This window comes from Dermochelys coriacea, chromosome 1, assembly GCF_009764565.3.
Source record: "Dermochelys coriacea isolate rDerCor1 chromosome 1, rDerCor1.pri.v4, whole genome shotgun sequence".
Lineage (NCBI taxonomy): Eukaryota > Metazoa > Chordata > Testudines > Dermochelyidae > Dermochelys > Dermochelys coriacea.
The window spans coordinates 111076963-111096823 of NC_050068.2; the positions used below are offsets into that span (position 1 = coordinate 111076963).

A 19861-nucleotide genomic window follows, 5' to 3' on the forward strand; every position below is an offset into this window, starting at 1 on the left:
TGCTGGGTTGGGAAATTGAGAATGAGGGGATTCTTCACGAGTAGTGTGAGGAAAGGGAGGTGTCATTCTTATCCTCCTGCCCTTTTACTAACTAACCAACAACTCTCACCCATTTTAGCACTGACTTTTGTGTGTGTCAGCTGCTCCAGGTGAGGGCCAGACTGACATGTATTGGGAAAGATTTGTTTCCACTAGTAAAGGCAATGGAATGGGAAACTGACCATTGGTAGCTTAAAAAGGCATTCTGTACTAAGATAATGGGAGAGATGGCTTCCACATGGAAGATTTAAAGTAGTGCTGTGAAGCAATTAAAAAAAAAAATTAATTGTGCAATTAATTGCACAGTTAAACAATAGAGTGCCATTTATTTAAAGAAATGGTATGTTTTCTACATTTTCAAATGTATTGATTTCAGTTACAACACAGAATACAAAGTGTACAATGCTCACTTTATATTTTTGATTACAAGTATTTGCACTATAAAAATATATATATATATTTTTCAATTCACCTAATACAAGTACTGTAGTGCAATCTCTTTATCATGAAAGTTGAACTTACAAATGTAGAATTGTATAAAACAAAAGTTATATTTTTGAGTTCAATATAAAACTTTAGAGCCTGCAAGTCCACCCAATCCTATTTCTTGTTCAGTCAATTGCTCGGACAAATAATTTTGTTTTGCATTTGCAGGAGATAATGCTGCTCAAAGTGAAAGCAGGCATTTGTATGACATTGTTGTAGCCTGTATTGCAAGATATTTACGTGCCAGATGCACTAAAGATTCATATGTCCCTTCATGCTTCAACCACCATTCCAGAGGACTTGCATCCATGCTGATGACAGGTTCTGCTGAACAATGATCCAAAGCAGAGCGGACGGATGCATGTTCATTTTCATCATCTGAGTCAGATGCCACCAGCAGAAGGTTGATTTTCTTTTTTGGTGGCTTGGATTCTGTAGCTTCCGCATCAGTGTTGCTATTTTAAGACTTCTGAAAGCTCCACATTCATCCCTCTCAGATTTTGGAAGGCACTACAGAGTCTTAAACCTTGGGTTGAGTGCTGTAGCCAGCTTTAGAAAGCTGATATTCGAGCCGCCTTTGTGTTTTGTCATCTGCTGTGAAAGTGTTCTTAAATCGAACATGTGCTGGGTCCTCATCCTAAACTACCATAACACACACTACATGGCAGAATGCAGGTAAAACCATAGAGCAGGAGATGTGCAGTTCTTCTCCAAGGAGCTGAGTCACAAATTTAATTAATGCATGTTTTTAAACAAGCATCATCAGCACGGAAGCATGTCCTCTGGAATGGTGGCTGAAGCGGCATATGAATGTTTAGTGGCATAGCATATCTGGCACGTAAATACCTTGCAGTGCTGGCTACAAAAGTGCTATGTGAATGCCTGTTCTCACTTTCAGGTAACGTAAATAAGAAGAGGGCAGTATTATCTCCCATAAATGTAAAGAAATGTGTTAAGCCATTGTCTAAGAAACAAGAAGTAGGACTGTGTGGACTTGTAGTCTCAAGTTTTACATTGTTTTGTTATTTATTGCAGTTATGTAACAAAAAATCTACATTTGTAAGTTGGACTTCCACGATAAAGAGATTGCACTACGGTATTTGTATGAGGTTAATTGAAAAATACTCTTTTTTTGTTTTTTACAATGCAAATATTTGTAATCAAAAGTAATATAAAGTGAGCACTGTACACTTTGTATTTTGTTGTAATTAAAATCAATATATTTGAAAAGTAGAAAAACATCCAAAAAAATTTAATTTCAATTGGTATTCTATTGTTTAACAGTGCAATTAAAACTGCGATTTATCATGATTAACTCAAAAAAATCAATCACGTGAGTTAACTGCAATTAATCAACAGCCCTAATTTAAAGTATTTTCTTCCCCTGAAAGTACAGAAGTACTAACTAGTGTCTTCAGGACACACCGACAGATCTCTCTGTAGATAGAGATAAAACTGTTTACATCATAGACTCTTTGGACTGTACCTTGTCCTTCAAGACTCTTATCTAAAGCTTTTCTTGCACCAGCTGGAGATTGTATGTGCTGGCCCTTCTCTTGGGGTCTAAAGTGAGCACTGTATGGTTATGTCTATACATTCAGTGCTGAAATCGTGTAGCCAATACAGCTTTGCCATTGCAGCATGTGGTGAATGTGCTCTAGGCTGACGGGCCCGTTAGCCTAAAAATACCACCTCCACAAGCAGCAGGAGCTGTGTCTGCGGGAGGCGCTCTCCCACTGATGTAGCGATGTGCACATGAGCGACATAGTTACACCAGCATAAGCGTTCAGGAGTGGAACATTCACAACCTTGAGTGACACAAGTTTTGTTGATGTAGCCTGTTTCTTCAAGTAGCACTTTGTTTCAAACTAACTTGCCACTCTTAACAGTGTTTTTGCAGATGTCCTCTTCAGCATTTGAAGTGAAAGATCAGAGTGGTAAAGTCTGCATAATAGCTAATCTATCAGCATCCTTCTCAGTGGAATACGCCACCAAGAGCGGTCAACAGGTAGGCGCAGTCGCTCAATGTTTACTTCTGATTTGCATTTTAAACCAGCAGACTGATGTTGGTGCAGGTGGGTTCTGTTAGAAGTTAGAGCAAACATTAAGCCAGAAAAGTTGCTTGCACAAACAATGCTCTTTAAATCTTTTATTTCTCCTTGCTTCTGGAATAATGGCTCTCTGACACTTTATTTCCTGAATGGACTTTGGGAAGAACTAACAATACAAAGACTGCTAGATGCTGCATGAACTTGGGTGATTTAATATGTCAATTTGGAGTTCTAACATCAATACTAGAAACTGCTGCATTTTGCTGCTGCTGAAGGGTGCATTTTAATACTTCAGATTACCTCTTGCACTAGATCAGTGGTCCCCAAACTATGGGGCATGCCCCTCTAGGGGCATGGAGGAATGTTCAGGGGATGGGGGGGAACGCAGCAGGGCCCAGTCTAGACCCCCACCTGCGCTGCCCAGCTCTGGCCCCGGCTCCTGGGCAGGGGCATGGACAGGGATAAGGGGAGTTGTGCAATGTGAAAAGTTGGGAGACCACTGCACTACACCATGAGCAGCAACGCTTAGTTTGCCTTACCTCAGTATAAATGGTCTCTCAAATCCTGCAGATGTTGCAGCTGGCTCCTTTCTTAAATTGTGACCTTCAGTTCAGTGGACAGCATGCCCTTCATACTGTGATTCTCCTGCTTTGAGTATGCACTTAATCTGCTTTTATGCCAAGAAAAATTTTAGATTCTATGGACCACTTCAGGAGAATTCTCTAGATGTCTGTCTGCCAGTTGTATAGCTGGACTCTACTTGAGTCTGTTTTTTATGAGAGCTCCAGTGTATTGGGACAATTGCTGAAGCTGCTAGATTTGCCCATCCAGTTTGTAGCTCAGTTATTAGGTCAACAAATGATATGTGCTTATTAAATACCCATTTGAATATTTTAATTTCCACTACTTTTAGTGTTCAGATGTGGTGGTCTTCCTTTGAAGACAGCATGATACAGCTAGAGTTGCCACCTGGCCAGGTTTTCCCAGCATTGCCCCTTTTTTGGTAGCCATCCCAGGAAATCTGTAAAGTTGCTTAGTACACACTGCAAGCTGTTGAGTGTTAAGGGCTCAGGATCATCCCAGATGTCTGTTTTTTGTATTTCAGAGGTGACCACCCTAGGTCCAGTGGACAGGGCACTGGGTAGGGAGTTCAGACCTGGGTTCTATTGGCTCTGCTCTGCTGTGACCTTCAAATAATTTTTGCCTCTATGCCTTAGTGTCCTCATCTGTAAAATGGGGATGATACTTACTTTAGCCCTTGTATCTTAGGAGCTCTCAAAGCATTTAACAGAGGAAAGGAACTATTGCCCAAGCCAATTTTTTCCATGTATAAAGCAACATCTATAACACTACGTTGTCTGCATTATGTCAGTCTCAGTACAGCACTGCCAATTGAATCTGCTTATTTCAGTTGAAATGAAGAGCTCTTCAGAAACAGCTGCAAACTGTGTTTCTGTAAGATTGTTTTGTTTCCCTTCTTCTGAAACTTGGAACACTCACCTCTGAGCATACTGTACCTTAGTGATAGTATATTTATGAGACAGATATGAACTAAGCTAAAGCTGGGAGTAAGTAACTTTAGCAATTTAAAACCTTTTTGCATGACTTCTACAAAAAAGTCTTCAGCAATCTCAGTGAGGAATTTGTTGGTTCAAAGTCTGTAGTCCACGTTCTTCATACATTCCAGTGTACTTTATTTGAAATGTTGCTTTAGTTCTAGAATTGAAAGATAGTTAACTTGTCTGCAAATGAACTGCTGTTAGTTGCTTTGTGCTTCACTTGACTTGATCCAGATTTTACACTAGCAAATACATTATTCCTAAAGTGCTGCAGTGATCATGCCAGATAAAGTGAAATATAGAAGTTCAGATCTTGAGTTATTTTATTTTTTTATAGAGAAAACAGTCTAATAAAATCTCCATAGCAATAAATAGTCACTAGCACCTCCGATTTAAATCGTATTGCACCAAGTTTCCGTGATTATCTTAAGGTAAGTGTCTACTGTAAATCAATTAAGGACTAGGATTCATTGCACCTGCTGCCTTTTGGCTGAAAAAAAATATAGCTTGTAAACAAGCAGCTCTTCAAGTTTCAAGTCCGCTGATCTCACTTACTTTAAATCAAAGTCCATTTTAAACACAACTTCTTTTAAAACCACGGCAGTTAAAGTTGTAATCCTTGGTACTGCTGTTGCAAGTTGTACAGGTGTATAATGGGTAAGATCTTGTCTGCCTTTCTCTACCTGCCTTCTAGGATATCATCCCAAATTCTCTGCATATCCTAAGGAATCATGCTAAAAATCTTTCTGAATCATTCAATTGAATAAATTGCACCTGCCACAGGTGAAGAGAACTGGGAAGTGCTGTATACTTCAGCACTGAAAACTAAAAGGGAATCTTTATGCTGATTGGCAGGATGTCTGTTTGGGCTGCCTTCACGGTAGATAGGTGCCCTGGCCCAAGTCCTAACTTTAAAAAACAAACCTGTTGGTTGCCACTTAATCCGTCTGGAAAAGAGTTAAAAGGTGAAGTAGATAAATTTCTAGGCATACATTTTGAAGAGGAATGCAAAATGACATCCCTAGTAAGGGGGGGAGAACTACTCAATGGGCAGAAATTACTGGATTGTGTGATATGGTGGAAAGAAACAGAACAGAATGAAAGTAAAACTGGAAATGACTTCCTGTTGTGTGAATGCTCTTCCTCAGTCTCTTACAAGTTTCATTATATTCTAGCGAAATGGTAAGCACAGACAAGATGGAGCCAAATGTTTGCCTATACATGTGTATAAATTCCCTTTTGAGCAGCTAGCTTCCCTATCAATCTGTAATCTCTCGAGCTTCATGCCTTATTAGTAGACAATACTTCTGAATGTCAAGCTCTGGCCTAGCAAGATTCCCTTTTATGGCATGTATGAGGAGTGATCTGTGGAGGGCCCTAACATTCTGAACTATTTCAAAATTGCACCTGGGTTAAGTTTGGCATACACCAACATTCAAAGGAAGCTGCTTTCTTAACTCAAGCAGACTGGCCCTTATAAAAGATAAACTACACAGTGTTTCCTAATGACTGGTCCATGGATTGGCACCAGCCCCTGAGATCTTCCTGACAGTTGAAGGCAGCAAGCCAGCCCCTGGTATCAAAAAAGGTTGAGACATTATTACAGCTTGTGGCACCTTAGAAACTAACAAATTTATTAGAGCATAAGCTTTCGTGAGCTACACCTCACTTCATCGGATGCATTTGGTGGAAAAAACAGAGGGGAGATTGATATATATATATATAATCTATTGAGATATATATATCTCCCCTCTGTTTTTTCCACCAAATGCATCCGATGAAGTGAGCTGTAGCTCACGAAAGCATATGCTCTAATAAATTTTAGTCTCTAAGGTGCCACAAGTACTCCTTTTCTTTTTGCGGATACAGACTAACACGGCTGCTACTCTGAAACCTGTTATTATTACAGCTTGTTAACTTTCCAGTGTTCACTTTTGCCTTCAGTGCTGATGTAAAACCTTGTCATAGCTCCTCCTATTGCTCCTTTTCAGAAGTTAAGTAAAATAAGATTAGTAAGAATCATAGACAAGCAAGAGTTGTGCAAGCTGTACTGCTTTAATTTAGTCCTTGTTACCCAATGTCTTAAAACACCAGAGAACAAAGCTTAAATTCTCCAAATTTCCACTGAGTCCCTGTACCTCCGCTTTAGTTCAGGAAGTTGAGTACAATCCGACGCATGGTGCTAGTGTGGAGTAGATTGGGGACAAGGGGGGATTGTTTCCTTGATTGTTCATGGAGCAAAATGCTATTCAAAAAATTTTAAACCTCAAACATTAAAGTATTTTTTGAGGGCTAAGTACTTGAATGCTGAGAATGTTCACCCGGTGGCAATGGACTCTGGCTGAGAACGCTGATGTAATTGCATAGGGTAGCTGAAAAGTAACTAGGGAAGGCATTTACTAATCCCATTTAAAACTCTCTTGATTTTACCCACTTTAGTTGGCAGCAAATTTCACACTTACACAAAATGCTGAAGTACTGGCAAACAAAAGCAGTTGTGGTAAAGAGAATGCATCGGCTCCTGTACTGGCGATTGGATTTGGAGCGGGACATTTGTTACAAATGAATTTCACAAAGGCCTCAAAGCTGTACAGCGTTGACAAGCTAACGTTCTTTTACAATTTGTCCGATACAACTGTGTTCCCCAACTCAACTGGAGGTGAAGTAAAAATTTTCTTGGCTTTGTTATACATGTGGAATAGCACTTTTTTATTTTTCTGTACAGTGTTGTCCAGAGACATACTAATCTTTGCACAACTGTAAATCTTTTGTTACAGAAACGAAGGAGGTTTCGCAAAATCCTAATATTCGGGCAGACTTGGACACAAGATATAGGTGTTCCAGTACCAACCAGATTAATATGTTGAATGTGACCATAACTCTTAGCAATGTTACGCTTCAAGCATATCTTGTGAACCATACCTTAAGCGCAAATGGTAAGTATCTCTGGTTCATTGAGAGAATATACTGAGACAAGCAAACCTACTTCGTTGTTTCCACTAGGTTTGTGGAGGCCTGCGTGAGTAGGTAATCGGAAATAGAAATATCCTTTCACCTCGAGATGACTTCTCTTCATTGCCAGCATAGGCTGGACATGAAAGCCACCATCTGACAGCTGTACAGTGAACTCATGTGGCTTCAGTTCAGGCACACATTGGCAGCCTTGGTACAAGCCAAGGATTTTATCTGCCTGGACATTGTAAGTATTACAAAAGGGTCCCTGAAGCATATTAGTGGTGTGATATAAGAGGCAGTGGCGGCTGCTGCCTGTTCTGCACCTGATAAACAGGACCAGCCGTCAAGACGGTGAAATCCTACTCCCACTGATGTTGATAGCAAAACTCTCTCTTCAATAGGGTCTGGATTTCACTCTGTCTAGTACATTCCAAGAACAGTATAGCTAAAAATAAAAAAAAAAAAAAAATTGCTGTTGCTTTCAGTCTGAATGCTCCCTTTCTGGACATCCTCAGCATATCCCATGGAAAACTGGGAAGGAATTTAGAGGGGAGATGACTGTACTTCCCCATACAACACATCTCTCTAGTGCAGGAGACTAGTCTGCAGTGACAGCGATGGAGAATGTCTGTCTCCAAAGCCCTGTTTGTTCAATGGGAATTTCTGAAAGGGTGCTGCATGAGGCTCGTCCTTGTGTAAATACAAGTGTAGACTCCTCTTCACTGGTTCAGCTACGCCTGTATTCATTCTCATCAGTGTGCAATTCCGATAGTGTAGTCACAAGTTAGACCAGAGATTCTCACTGTGTTGGTCCCCTCCCAAGAGTGTCTTTGGATTTACTTAGTTATATATTCCTGGCTCTTCTTTCAGATGGGGAAGTGGGAGCTGCTGCTGCAGAAAGGGAGACCTGAGTCTTACCTGCTGGTGGCAAATAGCCTACTTTCCTGAAGATGGATGTGCAGGAAGTTTTACCTGTTCAGTTTTTGCCTTGGTCTAAGATGATACTGACGGTGATGATACTGATGATACAAGCTCATATTCAATATTGGCCTCTGGTGACCGGACAACTTGTCATCCTTGCTTTGAAAAAGTGGCTAGTTGTTATGGGGAACCATTTTTTATAAATCGCTGAAAATAACACATCTGTACTGTATTTGGGACTTATTCCCACTTGCAAATGGGATTCTTCCTTCTACTGCGATGCACAAGCTAATCAATTTCCCCAAATATACTAAAGGCCTCAATATAGAGAGCTGTGTAGCTGCAGTAACTGTAGGAAGATCTTCAGTGTGGCACCACGTAAACCTACTGAATAGCACTCTGGCTTGTCCTTAAGCTCAGATGGGGGAATGATCTCACAGAGCAGGGTCTTAGCTCAGAGCAGAGCCAAACACGGCTTCCATGCAGCATTTACACCAAGTCCACTGTGGACTGAAAAGGCAGGCTGGTCCGGTCTCGCACTGGGATGTAAGCTCCTTGGCACACCTTACCCTGAAATGGGCAGGAGATGCCAAACAACATATGGGCCTCGGTTTTACTGTGTATGCTTTGAGGGTTTAATTAGCTTGAAGTTTAAGTACAACCCTTCTTGACCTGCAGCCCACAAGAAAACTTATGGAGACAGGAATTGTGCAGCATGTTTATTTAAAACCACTGCTAAGGAATTAAGTAACCAAAAACTAGTCTCCATGCTATGGATGTAAACCCTACAAATGGTTCCTCAGACACAGCAGCCAGATCTGCACTACAGTGTTTGCTGCGTGGTCTCTTTTTTTTTTTATCCACAAAAAAAAATAGTAAATGTGACACTTTAAAGGGTAGCGTTCTTGGAGTGGGACATAATCATGGCTCAAAGCTTAGGGTCCTATACCACAGGGATTTCCTTTCCCTGACTTGCGTGGCTGGTTTAGAAAAGGAGCAGAATGCAAGGGCCTTGGGTGAAGAGTTGCTAAAACAAGTCAGGAACTTGTGTTAGGAGACCCCGGCATCTCTTGGCAAACAATAGGGATGGGGAGTCTGTTGGGTCACTGTTCCCCTGTGACAACTTTTCCTTCCCATTTACCACCTGGATCCTGGCTTTGAACTGGACAAGAACAGAAGCTAGGCCGGCAAGCTGAAAGTGCATAAAACGGAAATTGTTCCCTTCAGAGAAGTGGCAGGGGGTGGCTACTAATGCAGGCAAGTCTGATGGAGGAATTGACCAAGGGAATTACCCTCACAGGCTGTGCCTGTGCTAGGGGGCAAGGTGTATTTTGGACAACCACTAGAAGGAGCAATGTAGAGCAGCCTGTGAACAAGCGCTGTAAGAAGCTAGATCGGGATGGGCAAACTTTTTGGCCTGAGGGCCACATTGGGGAACAGAAATTGTATGGCGGACCATGAACGCTCATAAAATTGGGATTGGGGTGCGGGCTCTGGGGGGAGACTGGAGATGAGAGGTTTGGGGTGCCAGGAGGGTGCTCCGAGCTGGGATTGAGGGGTTTGGAGAGTGGGTGGGGGATCAAAGCTGGGATTGGGGGCATTGGGAGAGGCTCAGGGATGCAGGCTCCGAGCTGCTCTTACCTCAAGCGGCTCCTAGAAGCAGTGGTATGTCTCTTCTCTGACGCCTATGTGGATGGTTCAGCCAGGCAGCTCTGCATGCTCCCCATCCGCAGGCACTGCTCCTCCAGCTCCCATTGGAGCACTGGGGGGGGGCCACTGGAGCACATAGGAGCCGGAGTGGGGCCATGCTGTGGCTTCCAGGAGCTGTGTGGAGCAGTCCCCGACCCTGCACCCAGGTTGGAGCAGGGCCGAGCCCCCCTCCCTGGTGGGACATCGCAAGTCAGCTTAAAACAGTTTATAGGCCAGATGCACGCTGTAGTTTGCCCACCCCTGAGCTAGATACTAGTAGTGATTCCATGGAAGTGCTTGGGAACTCCACTGGTGCTAAGCAAGTCCCCAGCTGCCAGCCATTCAGTAAGACCCTCAGTCCCAGAATTGTACTATACTAGAAAATGGCTTTCAAGGAGAACACAAGGACCAGCTTCTGCTTTCCAGTGTGTTGGCAGCCAACAGATCAGGGTTGCAACATGAGCCTAGCTATGTATATGCCAGCAGGGGGAGCTAGCTGTATCACAATAAATCAGGGATATGTATAAATATTCTTGATTTGGTGAAAATAAGTAAATGGATGGATAGCTTCTATTTCACCATAAACTGCCGTTCTGCTAAAGCCAATAAGAGCAGGCATGTGTTATCTTGATACCTGAAATAGAATGGGTTTTGAGAAACCTCCTTTTGTAGTAGGCACAAGGCATTATGGAAGAAAGTGAAGCTGGCCAGTTCTGTATTGAATCTAACCAGTAAAAAGTAAACTATTGAATTTTTCAGTTTGTGGTAATAGAAGGTATTAAGACTAAAACTCCTTAAAATAAGGAGATGTTCACTCTCTCCTCTCCCTCAAAGATAAATTAGTCTTAAAATCTTTCTGTTGTGTGAATGATTCCTTGTAATTTTGTGCCGTTGTACTTGATGTTTATCACCTTGTACTCCTTTGGTTCCAGAAACTCTGTGTGATGCAGATAAGACACCCACTACTCCTGCAGTTACTACAACTACTAGCCAGACACCGACAACAAGCCAGGCACCAACCTCGCCTCCACAAAATCCAGGGACTGGGAAATATAATGTGACTGGTACAAATGGGACCTGTGTACTTGCTCATATGGGGCTGCAGCTTAATGTCACATATCTAAGAAAAGATGGAAAGGTATATCTTGTTTGATTTGTACACTAAAATCTTACACAGAGAACTAGTGAAAATATTGTTTCCCTATGCTTCGTAGATTGGACTGAATGTTAATAGTACTCAATTATGGTTCTCCAGTTGAATTGTTTAACATTTTAACTTGATAGAGTGAATATTCAGACAATACAGAATTAGTGTAAACTAGCTATAAATAGTGTGTTCCTGATGTACTGGGAGCTGCCCTGGATAAAACACTTAAATATGTCTCCATTACATAACAGGACTCTACAACCTGAATATTGAAATCCAACTAAAATATATTTGTTCAAGCCATAGAAACAGTTGAAAACATCATAAGGAGAATCTGGAAAATGAAGATGCTACTTGAATGTGTTTGCCTCATTTAGACACACAAATCAGTGTTTGAAAATGAGGCATCTGAACAAACTTTCAAATTCTGTGCAGACAATTGACAGTCCTTCTTTGATATTATGCTCTTGCAATGTGAGTTTGAGTCTGTAATTTCCAGTTTCAGACAGTGTCAAAGACCAATACAGGTGAATTTTGAGGGCGCAGAACTGGTTCTTAGACCCACTTGGTAGTCTTCCCTGTAACTGTATTTTTTTGCAACAGAATCTATTGGCTCTTTTCAGTCTGCCTTCTGGCTCCCTTGGCTCTATACTCTTGCTGCCAAGCTCAGCTCACCAGCTTTGGTGTCAAGCCTGTACCTTCCTATGTACATGCATAGTTCATTAACAGGTCTGCTGGAGGGGAATAATTGGGAATCTCACTCTGGTAAATTGGGCTCTTCCCTGGGAAACCACAGTAAGGCTTATTGGACAGACCAAAAGCTCCCATCCTTAGGGGACTTTGGTTGCAAGATCCCTTTTGGTGGTCCATGATTTGGATGCAAGTCAAAGGAGATGATTGCAGTCAAACTTTGGATACTGTGAGGTCCAGAAGATAAGGCATGTGAACTACTTTGTGGATGTTAACGTTGCTGGTAACTTGCTTGACCCCTAATGATTGTATTGATGGAAAATGCATATCACAACCTTAGCTGTAAGTTACAGGTCTCCTGTATGGAATCTAGTAAGCCATTTCCTGCAACATGAACGTCTAGCCCTACTGAAATGATTCACTTGTCCGATAATGCAGTGGCTCTCAACCATCCCAGACTACTGTACCGCTTTCAGGAGTCTTGCATACCCCCAAGTTACATCTCACTTAACTACTTGCTTCCAAAATCATACCTAAAAATACTAAAATGTCACAGCATGCTTACTGACAAATTGCTTGTGTTCTCATTTTTACCATATAATTATGAATCAATTGGAATATAAATGATGATGTACTTATATTTCAGTATGAAATTTTAGTTTGTACAGATTTTGCTAGTGCTTTTTATGTAACCCATTGTAAGACCAGGCAAATATCTAGATGAGTTGATGTACCCACTGGGGTATGAATACCCCTGTTTGAGAATCATTGCCCTAAAGAATAGTAGGAGTTTATAAAAGGTCTCTTGTAGAGCTAGCCAACCAGTAAAATTCTACTCCCAAAATCTGGTTCTCAGGAGTTCTAAGTATTGCTGAGACAGTTTGGTGGTTCCTCCTTACCCCTAGGTTGGGTATTTTGCCCTACATCAGTCAAGACACAGGTGTTTAATCTTGCCAAATTACTCTTTTAAGAAAAGGAGTACTTGTGGCACCTTAGAGACTAACAGATTTATTTGAGCATAAGCTTTCGTGAGCTACAGCTCACTTCATTGGATCTGTGGTGTAGCTCACAAAAGCTTATGCTCAAATAAATTTGTTAGTCTCTAAGGTGCCACAAGTACTCCTTTTTTCTTTTTGCGAATACAGACTAACACGGCTGCTACTCTGAAACCTTTTAAGAAGAAAATTGTTGTTTTATCAGAAAGCCTTGTATGCACCCATTTCTGATTCAGTCTAACAGGTTTAAAACCTTTACCTCATAGCACTCTGCAAACAGGATTGTCTGAAATGCTGAGATTTTACTGTTGTGTAATTAACTTTCAAACTGTCTTGCCTTTACATGAGTCAGTAATCAGCAAGATAATATGGCCTTTGTCAGTTTTCCCTCATGTGGAAGCAGAAGAGTGTTCATATGGTTGCCTTAATCTAATTTAGTAAGCATTAGTGGTGATGGTTGATGTTTCCATCAGACTCTTCAATGCAATATTAGCTTCCTTAGCTGCAACATGTTTTAGCTGGAAAATACAGTTTCAGAATGTAGCCACGGGTCTGGGCCTTAAGGAGAGTACAGCGAGGCTTGAATGGTAGTGTAAGCACAAGGAACCTGTGGCCACATAACCAGCACTTTTTTACACACATATGCAATTTTTCATGCATCTGAGGGGAAGCCAGGTAGAAATGAGCTGAAAACTGAGGTAGCGTTCACCTCTTGCTGTAAAATGTAACAACAAGCCCTTCTCTCCTCCATAGACTGGATTGGATGTGCTGAATTTTGTTCCAGTGAATACATCTTTCTCTGGGAGCTGTGACAATTCCTCTGCCTTTCTGAACCTGACTTTTGGGAAAACCAGACTTGTATTCCATTTTCTATTGGTAAGGGTGTTTAAATGTAATATCTTGCACAGCTCTGGCATGGTTTTTAGATGTGACTAAATTGTTCTGGACTCCAAGATAGGTTTATTTTTGTTTTGTTTGACAGTCAGTTTTATTCCAAAAAAGTTTGTTACATCCCCTACAGAATGTATAACAAAGGAGGAGGGGGAGGATTTTTAAGTAGAAGAAATGTTAGGAAATAAAGGAGTACTCTGATGGACAATTGCACAATGTATTAGTAACAATGAGACTGTTGGTAGCTCTGTTACTGAAAAAACCTTTAGGGGAACAGACTGCTGTAAATAGGTGTTTCATCTAATTGTATGACAAGCTTGCAGAAGGAATTGGATTAAAGTCCTCTTAGTAATACTGTTTATAAAGCATGACCAGCATACCTGTTGCTTCACTGTCTTCTGCTGTGATTTGTTAGGTACAGTGTTTCCTTTGTTGCATCAGCAGCACATGTGACAGAAGGATTGATATTCCTTTTATTTCCCGGGGGGGGGTTGTGTTTGCTCACTGACTTGAGCAATTATGATCAACCTGAAATTTCTAATTGTCAGCCTTTAAAGGGATAAATTGACTTTGGCTTGAATTAAAGCCATTCATGTAGATCCTGGCTCTCTAGCCCAAGGGTGGCCAACCTGTGGCTCTTCAGAAGTTAATATGCGGCTCCTTGCATAGGCACAGACTCCAGGGCTGGAGCTACAGGCGCCAACTTTCCAGTGTGCCGGCGGGTGCTCACTGCTCAATCCCTGCCACAGGCCCTGCCCCCACTCCACCCCTTCTTGTGGCCTCACCTGAGCCTGCAGTGCCCTTGCTCCTCTTTTCCTGCCCCCCCCAGCCTCCTGCATGCCACAAAACAGCTAATGATCTGTGATCGGCAGGGCTGCTGATGGGTGGGAGGCGCTGAGAGCTGAGGAGGAGCTGATGGGGGGTGGGGGGGCTGCTGACTAATTACTGTGGCTCTTTGGCAATGTACATTGGTAAATTCTGGCTCCTTCTCAGGCTCAGGTAAGCCACCCCTGCTCTAAGGCCCTCCAGTGAGCACTTGTGCTGTGTCCTTGCCTGTATTTTACAGTAATTCCTCACTTAACATTGTAGTTAAGGTCCTGAAAAATGCGACTTTACGCAAAATAAGCAAATTCAATTTCCGCATAAGAATTAATATAAATGGGGGGGCTAGGTTCCAGGGAGAGACTTGTCTGGCAAAAAATCAGATATAGCTATTTTAAAACACACACACACACTTTTAAACAATGTAATACTGTATACAGCAATGATGATTGTGAAGTTGGTTGAAGTGGTGAAGTCAGAGGGTGGGATGTTTCCCAGGGAATGCCTTAGTGCTAAATGGTGAACTAGCAATTGGCTGGCCCTCAAGGGTTAACTTGTTGTTAATGTAGCCTCACACTACAAGGCAGCATGAAGGGAGGGGAGACAGTATGGCAGACAGATGTGCATTTCCTCTTTAAGTATGACACCCCTCTTAAGTGCACTACCTTGTTAAGTTAATCAGCAAGCTGAGACCCAGCAGCTGCTGCCAGGAAGCTCCCTCTGTTCTGAGCCCTGTCATGTCCCCCCTGCTCTATGGAGATGGGGTGAGCAGGAGGGAGGGGGACACCCTGACATTAGCCCTCCTCCCCAAGCAAGCAGGAGGCTCGGGGAGCAGCTCCAAGGCAGAGGGCAGGAGACAGCTGAACTGCCAGCAATTGATAGCTTGCTGAGCAGCTACTGCACAGGGAACTTAGGGGAGTGGGGAGCTGATGGGGCGGGGGGGAAGGGGGCTGCTGGTCCACCCTGGTTCCAAGCCCCCACCAGCTAGCAATGGGATGCTCTTCCTGCAAGCAGTGGAGAAAGCAGGCGGCTGCCATATGATGTTAAAGGGAGCATTGCACAACTTTAAACGAGCATGTTCCCTAATTGATCAGCAACATAATGTTAACCAGGACAACTTAAGTGAGGAGTTACTGTACAGATTCCCCTGCTGACCCAGGATAGTGGGTTGTGCTTTTGATGTGGTGGTCAGAGTGTCTGTCTTGTTTACCATGTTCAAATGCTAATTTGGTAGCTCTTCAAAAAGTCTCAGGGTATTTTCAGTCTGACCACCACTAACCACTTTACCTGGCACATTCTTCCCTAAGTTGGATCCCTCTCCAGGGTTTTTTCTTAAAACTGTAGTTGGTATCACATTCTAGAATGTTTTGGGTTTTGTTTTTTTTAGTGAACTCAGCAGCTCTAATGAGGGTGCATTAAACTCTTCAATTGTAGAACTACATTGTTCTTTGACTGTTTAAAGTGTTATGTATGGATGCCAACTTTATTATTTTTTTTTTTTTAAGAATACAAGTACTGATAAGTTTTTCCTGCAAGGTGTCAGTGTGACCACAACTTTGCCTTCTGAAGCTAAAGGTAAAAGGATTTTTGTTAAATAGTCAGACTAGCTCTATAAATATTAAAGGAGCCTTGATATGTGCACACTAATACTGAGGGCAAAGTGTGGGGGTAGGGGGAATGTATGTGTTCTGTTTAACTACTTGAATTTTCTTAAGCCTTTGCAACTTCGGTTTCTGAAATGTATTTTGTGATTTATGCTGCCTTTTGTTGCACAGAACCAAAGTTTGAAGCTGCTAACAACAGCATGAGTGAGCTGAGAGCTACAGTGGGGAACTCCTATAAGTGTAATGCAGAGGAGAAACTTTGGGTCACAGAGAGTGTCTTTGTCAACTTATTCAATGTTTGGGTCCAGGTTTTCAAGATCGATGGAAATGAATTTGGAGCAGGTAAACTGCATACATCTACACTTTAAAGTGTCTTTAAAGATTTTAATGAACTTGCATGTTTTACTGATTTAAGTATATCTGAATATTTTTTTTTTCAGAATCTAGTCTTTAGAGTTAGTAGCCAGTTCAGTAAATTCAGCTTGGTGTAAGCTCATTCACAGCATGCCTCATTACAACTGGGATTCAGACCAACAAGTAGTTAGCTGAGTGTCTGGATTAAGGCTAGTGCATTACATGTAAAAGCACATACAAAGACAGATGCGCACAATTGTTGTGTGCAGAAAAGTTTGTTTAGAGGATCTATAATTAGACTTCCACACCAGTGTTCTCTTGGGCAATCATACCAAAGGAACAAAGATCTGAGAAGCTGAGTTCCCAACTGGTTAAATGATCTCTCTGGCTATAGTCACCAGGGAAGGTGTTAGGTGAGAGTTGTTGGGGTAGCTAGGAAGGAGAGGCTACTTGTGGCCTCGTGTAGTATTGGCTGTATTAATTGTGGGAAACTTGTACATATAAATCTACTATTACACTATGTGCAGTAAATCGCATGTTGAACACAATGAATACTCCTTATCAAAAGGGTACACAACAAGCTGTTCATTACTTACTGACCTTGAAAAGCAAGCTGACTTACAGTGGCTATGGTAAGGGAGCTCCTTCCATTGTTGCTGGCAGGCTAGAAGTTAACTGGCTTAAGTTTAGGATTTATCTATATGCTAGGAGTAGAATCTTCCAACATGAAAATAGTTTGGTACCTTTCCTGTCAATGGACCAGTGCCTAATGTGAATTTTTTTCCTCTACAGTGGAAGAATGTCAACTGGATGAAAATAACATGGTGATCCCTATAATTGTTGGCGCAGCCCTTGCTGGACTTGTCCTGATTGTCTTAATTGCTTATTTGATTGGCAGAAAGAGAAGCCATGCTGGATATCAAACAATCTAATGACTTACACTTAAATTAATCCAGGGGTTGATAAAGAGCAGTTGCAAGAAGTGGATAAATTAACTTCCCCTAAACTGAGATTCCTTATAAGGGAGCACAGTCTGTCTTACAAAATGCTTCTTGTTAAATTCTACTTCATTAAGTGTGAATCCATCTTGCAGCATTTAGCTACGCATGAAGGAATAACCTCTCAAATTCTGGTGTTTAATTTTGCTAACTGGCTTAAATATTTACCTACCTAGAAACAAGCTAAGAGTGCTTTTCTGAATTGGCATGCATTTAATGTCAGTTAGAAATATTCCAGAGTGAGGTGTAGCTAATTCATTCACTCAGATTTAAGTCTAACAAAGGGAAGCTTTCACTGTTGGTACTACTATCCTCCTGTGATGAAGTTAGTAATTCTACTGATACCTTTTAAAGTAAGTAATAACTGACCAAAATCTAAAAATTAATTCCCCTGCCCACCTCCCCCCATCTGTGTTTTACTAAGCTTTAAACACAGCATATGTGGCATCTGCAGGGTATGAAGAATGCAATACTCAATGTTCTAGGAACTCGTATTTATAACTGGGCAATTCCATATTTGATGCTCTGCCAGCTTAAGAGCTGGCCCTTTTTAAAATATAAAATGGGGTTTTTTTGGGGCTTTTTTTGTAAAGTGAATTTCAGTCTCTTCTGGTGGATGTTCCAGTGCAATCCTGTTACTGCAGATATGTACAAGATCAATTTAATCTGCTACCTCTCTTGCTTAAACTTGGCTGGGGTTGTACACTTTAAGGATTTGTTATATATGCATTGTCTAACAATGCTAATAAAGACATGTTTTTCTGTAGAGTGTCCAATACCTTTCTACATAACATTCCTCTTGTTTTTTAAAAAAAAAAAATTCTGATCAAATAGCAAAGTTGCATATACCCCTCCCTCCTCACTTTAAAAGTGGGCTCTAAGGGTAGGTGTCCTCCTCTTAATCAGATGCACCATTGGTTGGCATGCCAGCTGAATTTAGCACTGAAGATGTGGTGGCATGGGCTTCTGCACAGGTTAGAGATGTTTGTACATATCCAGGGTCACTGCCAGGCTTGTGATGCCATATCTTCACTGACACTTCTAGCTGCACTAGCTAGAACAAAACTATGGCAGGTATACCTACTCATGCTCCATAAACCTGGAAATCCTGGATGCCCCATCATCTCAGGCATTGGCACCCTGACAGCAGGATTGTCTGGCTATGTAGACTCCCTCCTCAGGCCCTATGTTACCAGCACTCCCACTATCTTCAAGACACCACTGACTTCCTGAGGAAACTACAATCCATTGGTGATCTTCCTAAAAACCCCATCCTAGCCCCTATGGATGTAGAAGCCCTCTACACCAACATTCCACAGAAAGATGGACTACAAGCCATCAGGAACACTATCCCCGATAATGTCATGGCAAACCTGGTGGCTGAACTTTGACTTTGTCCTCACCCATAACTATTTCACATTTGGGGACAATGTATACCTTTAAATCAGTGGCACTACAATGGGTACTCACATGGCCCCACACTATGCCAACATTTTTATGGCTGACTTAGAACAACGCTTCCTCAGCTCTTGTCTCCTAATGCCCCTACTCTACTTGTGTTACATTGATGACATCTTCATCTGGACCCATGGAAAAGAAGCTCTTGAGGAATTCCACCATGATTTCAACAATTTCCATCCCACCATCAACCTCAGCCTGGACCAGTCTACACAAGTGATCCACTTCCTGGACACTACAGTGCTAATACACAATGGTCACATAAACACCACCCTATATCGGAAACCTACTGACCGCTATTCCTACCTATATGCCTCTAGCTTTCATCCAGACCATACCACATGATCCATTGTCTACAGCCAAGCTCTACGATATAACCGCATTTGCTCCAACCCCTCAGACAGAGAAAAACACCTACAAGATCTCCATCATGCATTCTTACAACTACACTACCCACCTGCTGAAGTGAAGAAACTGATTGACAGCATCAGAAGAGTACCCAGAAGTCACCTACTATAGGACAGGCCCAACAAAGAAAATAGAACACCATTAGCCATCACCTTCAGCCCCCAACTAAAACCTCTCCAACGCATCATCAAGGATCTACAACCTATCCTGAAGGACAACCCATCACTCTCACAGGTCTTGGGAGACAGGCCAGTCCTTGCTTACAGACAGCCCCCCAATCTGAAGCAAATACTCACCAGCAACTACACAATGGAACCACTAACCCATCCTTGCAACAAAGCCCATTGCCAACTGTGTCCATATATCTATCCAGGGGACACCATCATAGGGCCTAATCACATTAGCCACACTATCAGAGGCTCATTCACCTGCACATCTACCACTGTGATGTGCCAGCAATGCCCCTCTGCCATGTACATTGGTCAAATTGGACAGTCTCTACATCAAAGAATAAATGGACACAAATCAGATGTCAAAAATCAGTCAAAACACTTCTCTCCGGTTACTCTATTACAGACCTGAGGGTGACTATTCAACAAAAAAGCTTCAAAAACAGACTCCAACGAGAGACTGCTGAATTGGAATTAATTGGCAAACTGGATACAATTAACTTAAGCTTGAATAGAGACTGTGTAATGACTCATCCATTCCCAAAGTAAAACCATTTCCCCATGTTGTTTCTCCCACCCCACTGTTCCTCAGATGTTCTTGTTAACTGCTGGAAATAGCCTACC

The 19861-nt window shown here is 41.9% G+C and overlaps 1 protein-coding gene and 2 long non-coding RNA genes across 4 annotated transcripts in view; 2 read left to right on the forward strand and 1 right to left on the reverse strand.

Annotated features, from left to right (window-relative positions):
• Positions 1-17752, forward strand: part of LAMP1 (lysosomal associated membrane protein 1) — a 32672-nt gene extending 14920 nt beyond the window's left edge. For both annotated transcript variants that reach the window (XM_038401926.2, XM_043506158.1), the window contains exons 2-9: positions 2415-2533; positions 6575-6794; positions 6913-7071; positions 10633-10838; positions 13286-13408; positions 15751-15820; positions 16021-16191; positions 16996-17752. In XM_038401926.2, the coding sequence (XP_038257854.1) occupies positions 2415-2533; positions 6575-6794; positions 6913-7071; positions 10633-10838; positions 13286-13408; positions 15751-15820; positions 16021-16191; positions 16996-17135 (1208 nt within the window). In that variant the 3' untranslated portion in view covers positions 17136-17752. The remainder of the gene's footprint in view (positions 1-2414; positions 2534-6574; positions 6795-6912; positions 7072-10632; positions 10839-13285; positions 13409-15750; positions 15821-16020; positions 16192-16995) is intronic.
• On the reverse strand, positions 2533-5754 carry LOC122458322. Its single transcript, XR_006278320.1, has 3 exons — positions 5060-5754; positions 4691-5008; positions 2533-4513 (listed from the first exon to the last, which is right to left on the reverse strand). It is a non-coding gene; the product is annotated as an uncharacterized LOC122458322 (long non-coding RNA).
• Positions 7078-9220, forward strand: LOC122458318. Its single transcript, XR_006278313.1, has 2 exons — positions 7078-7334; positions 7961-9220. It is a non-coding gene; the product is annotated as an uncharacterized LOC122458318 (long non-coding RNA).
• Positions 17753-19861: the final 2109 nt, after the last annotated feature.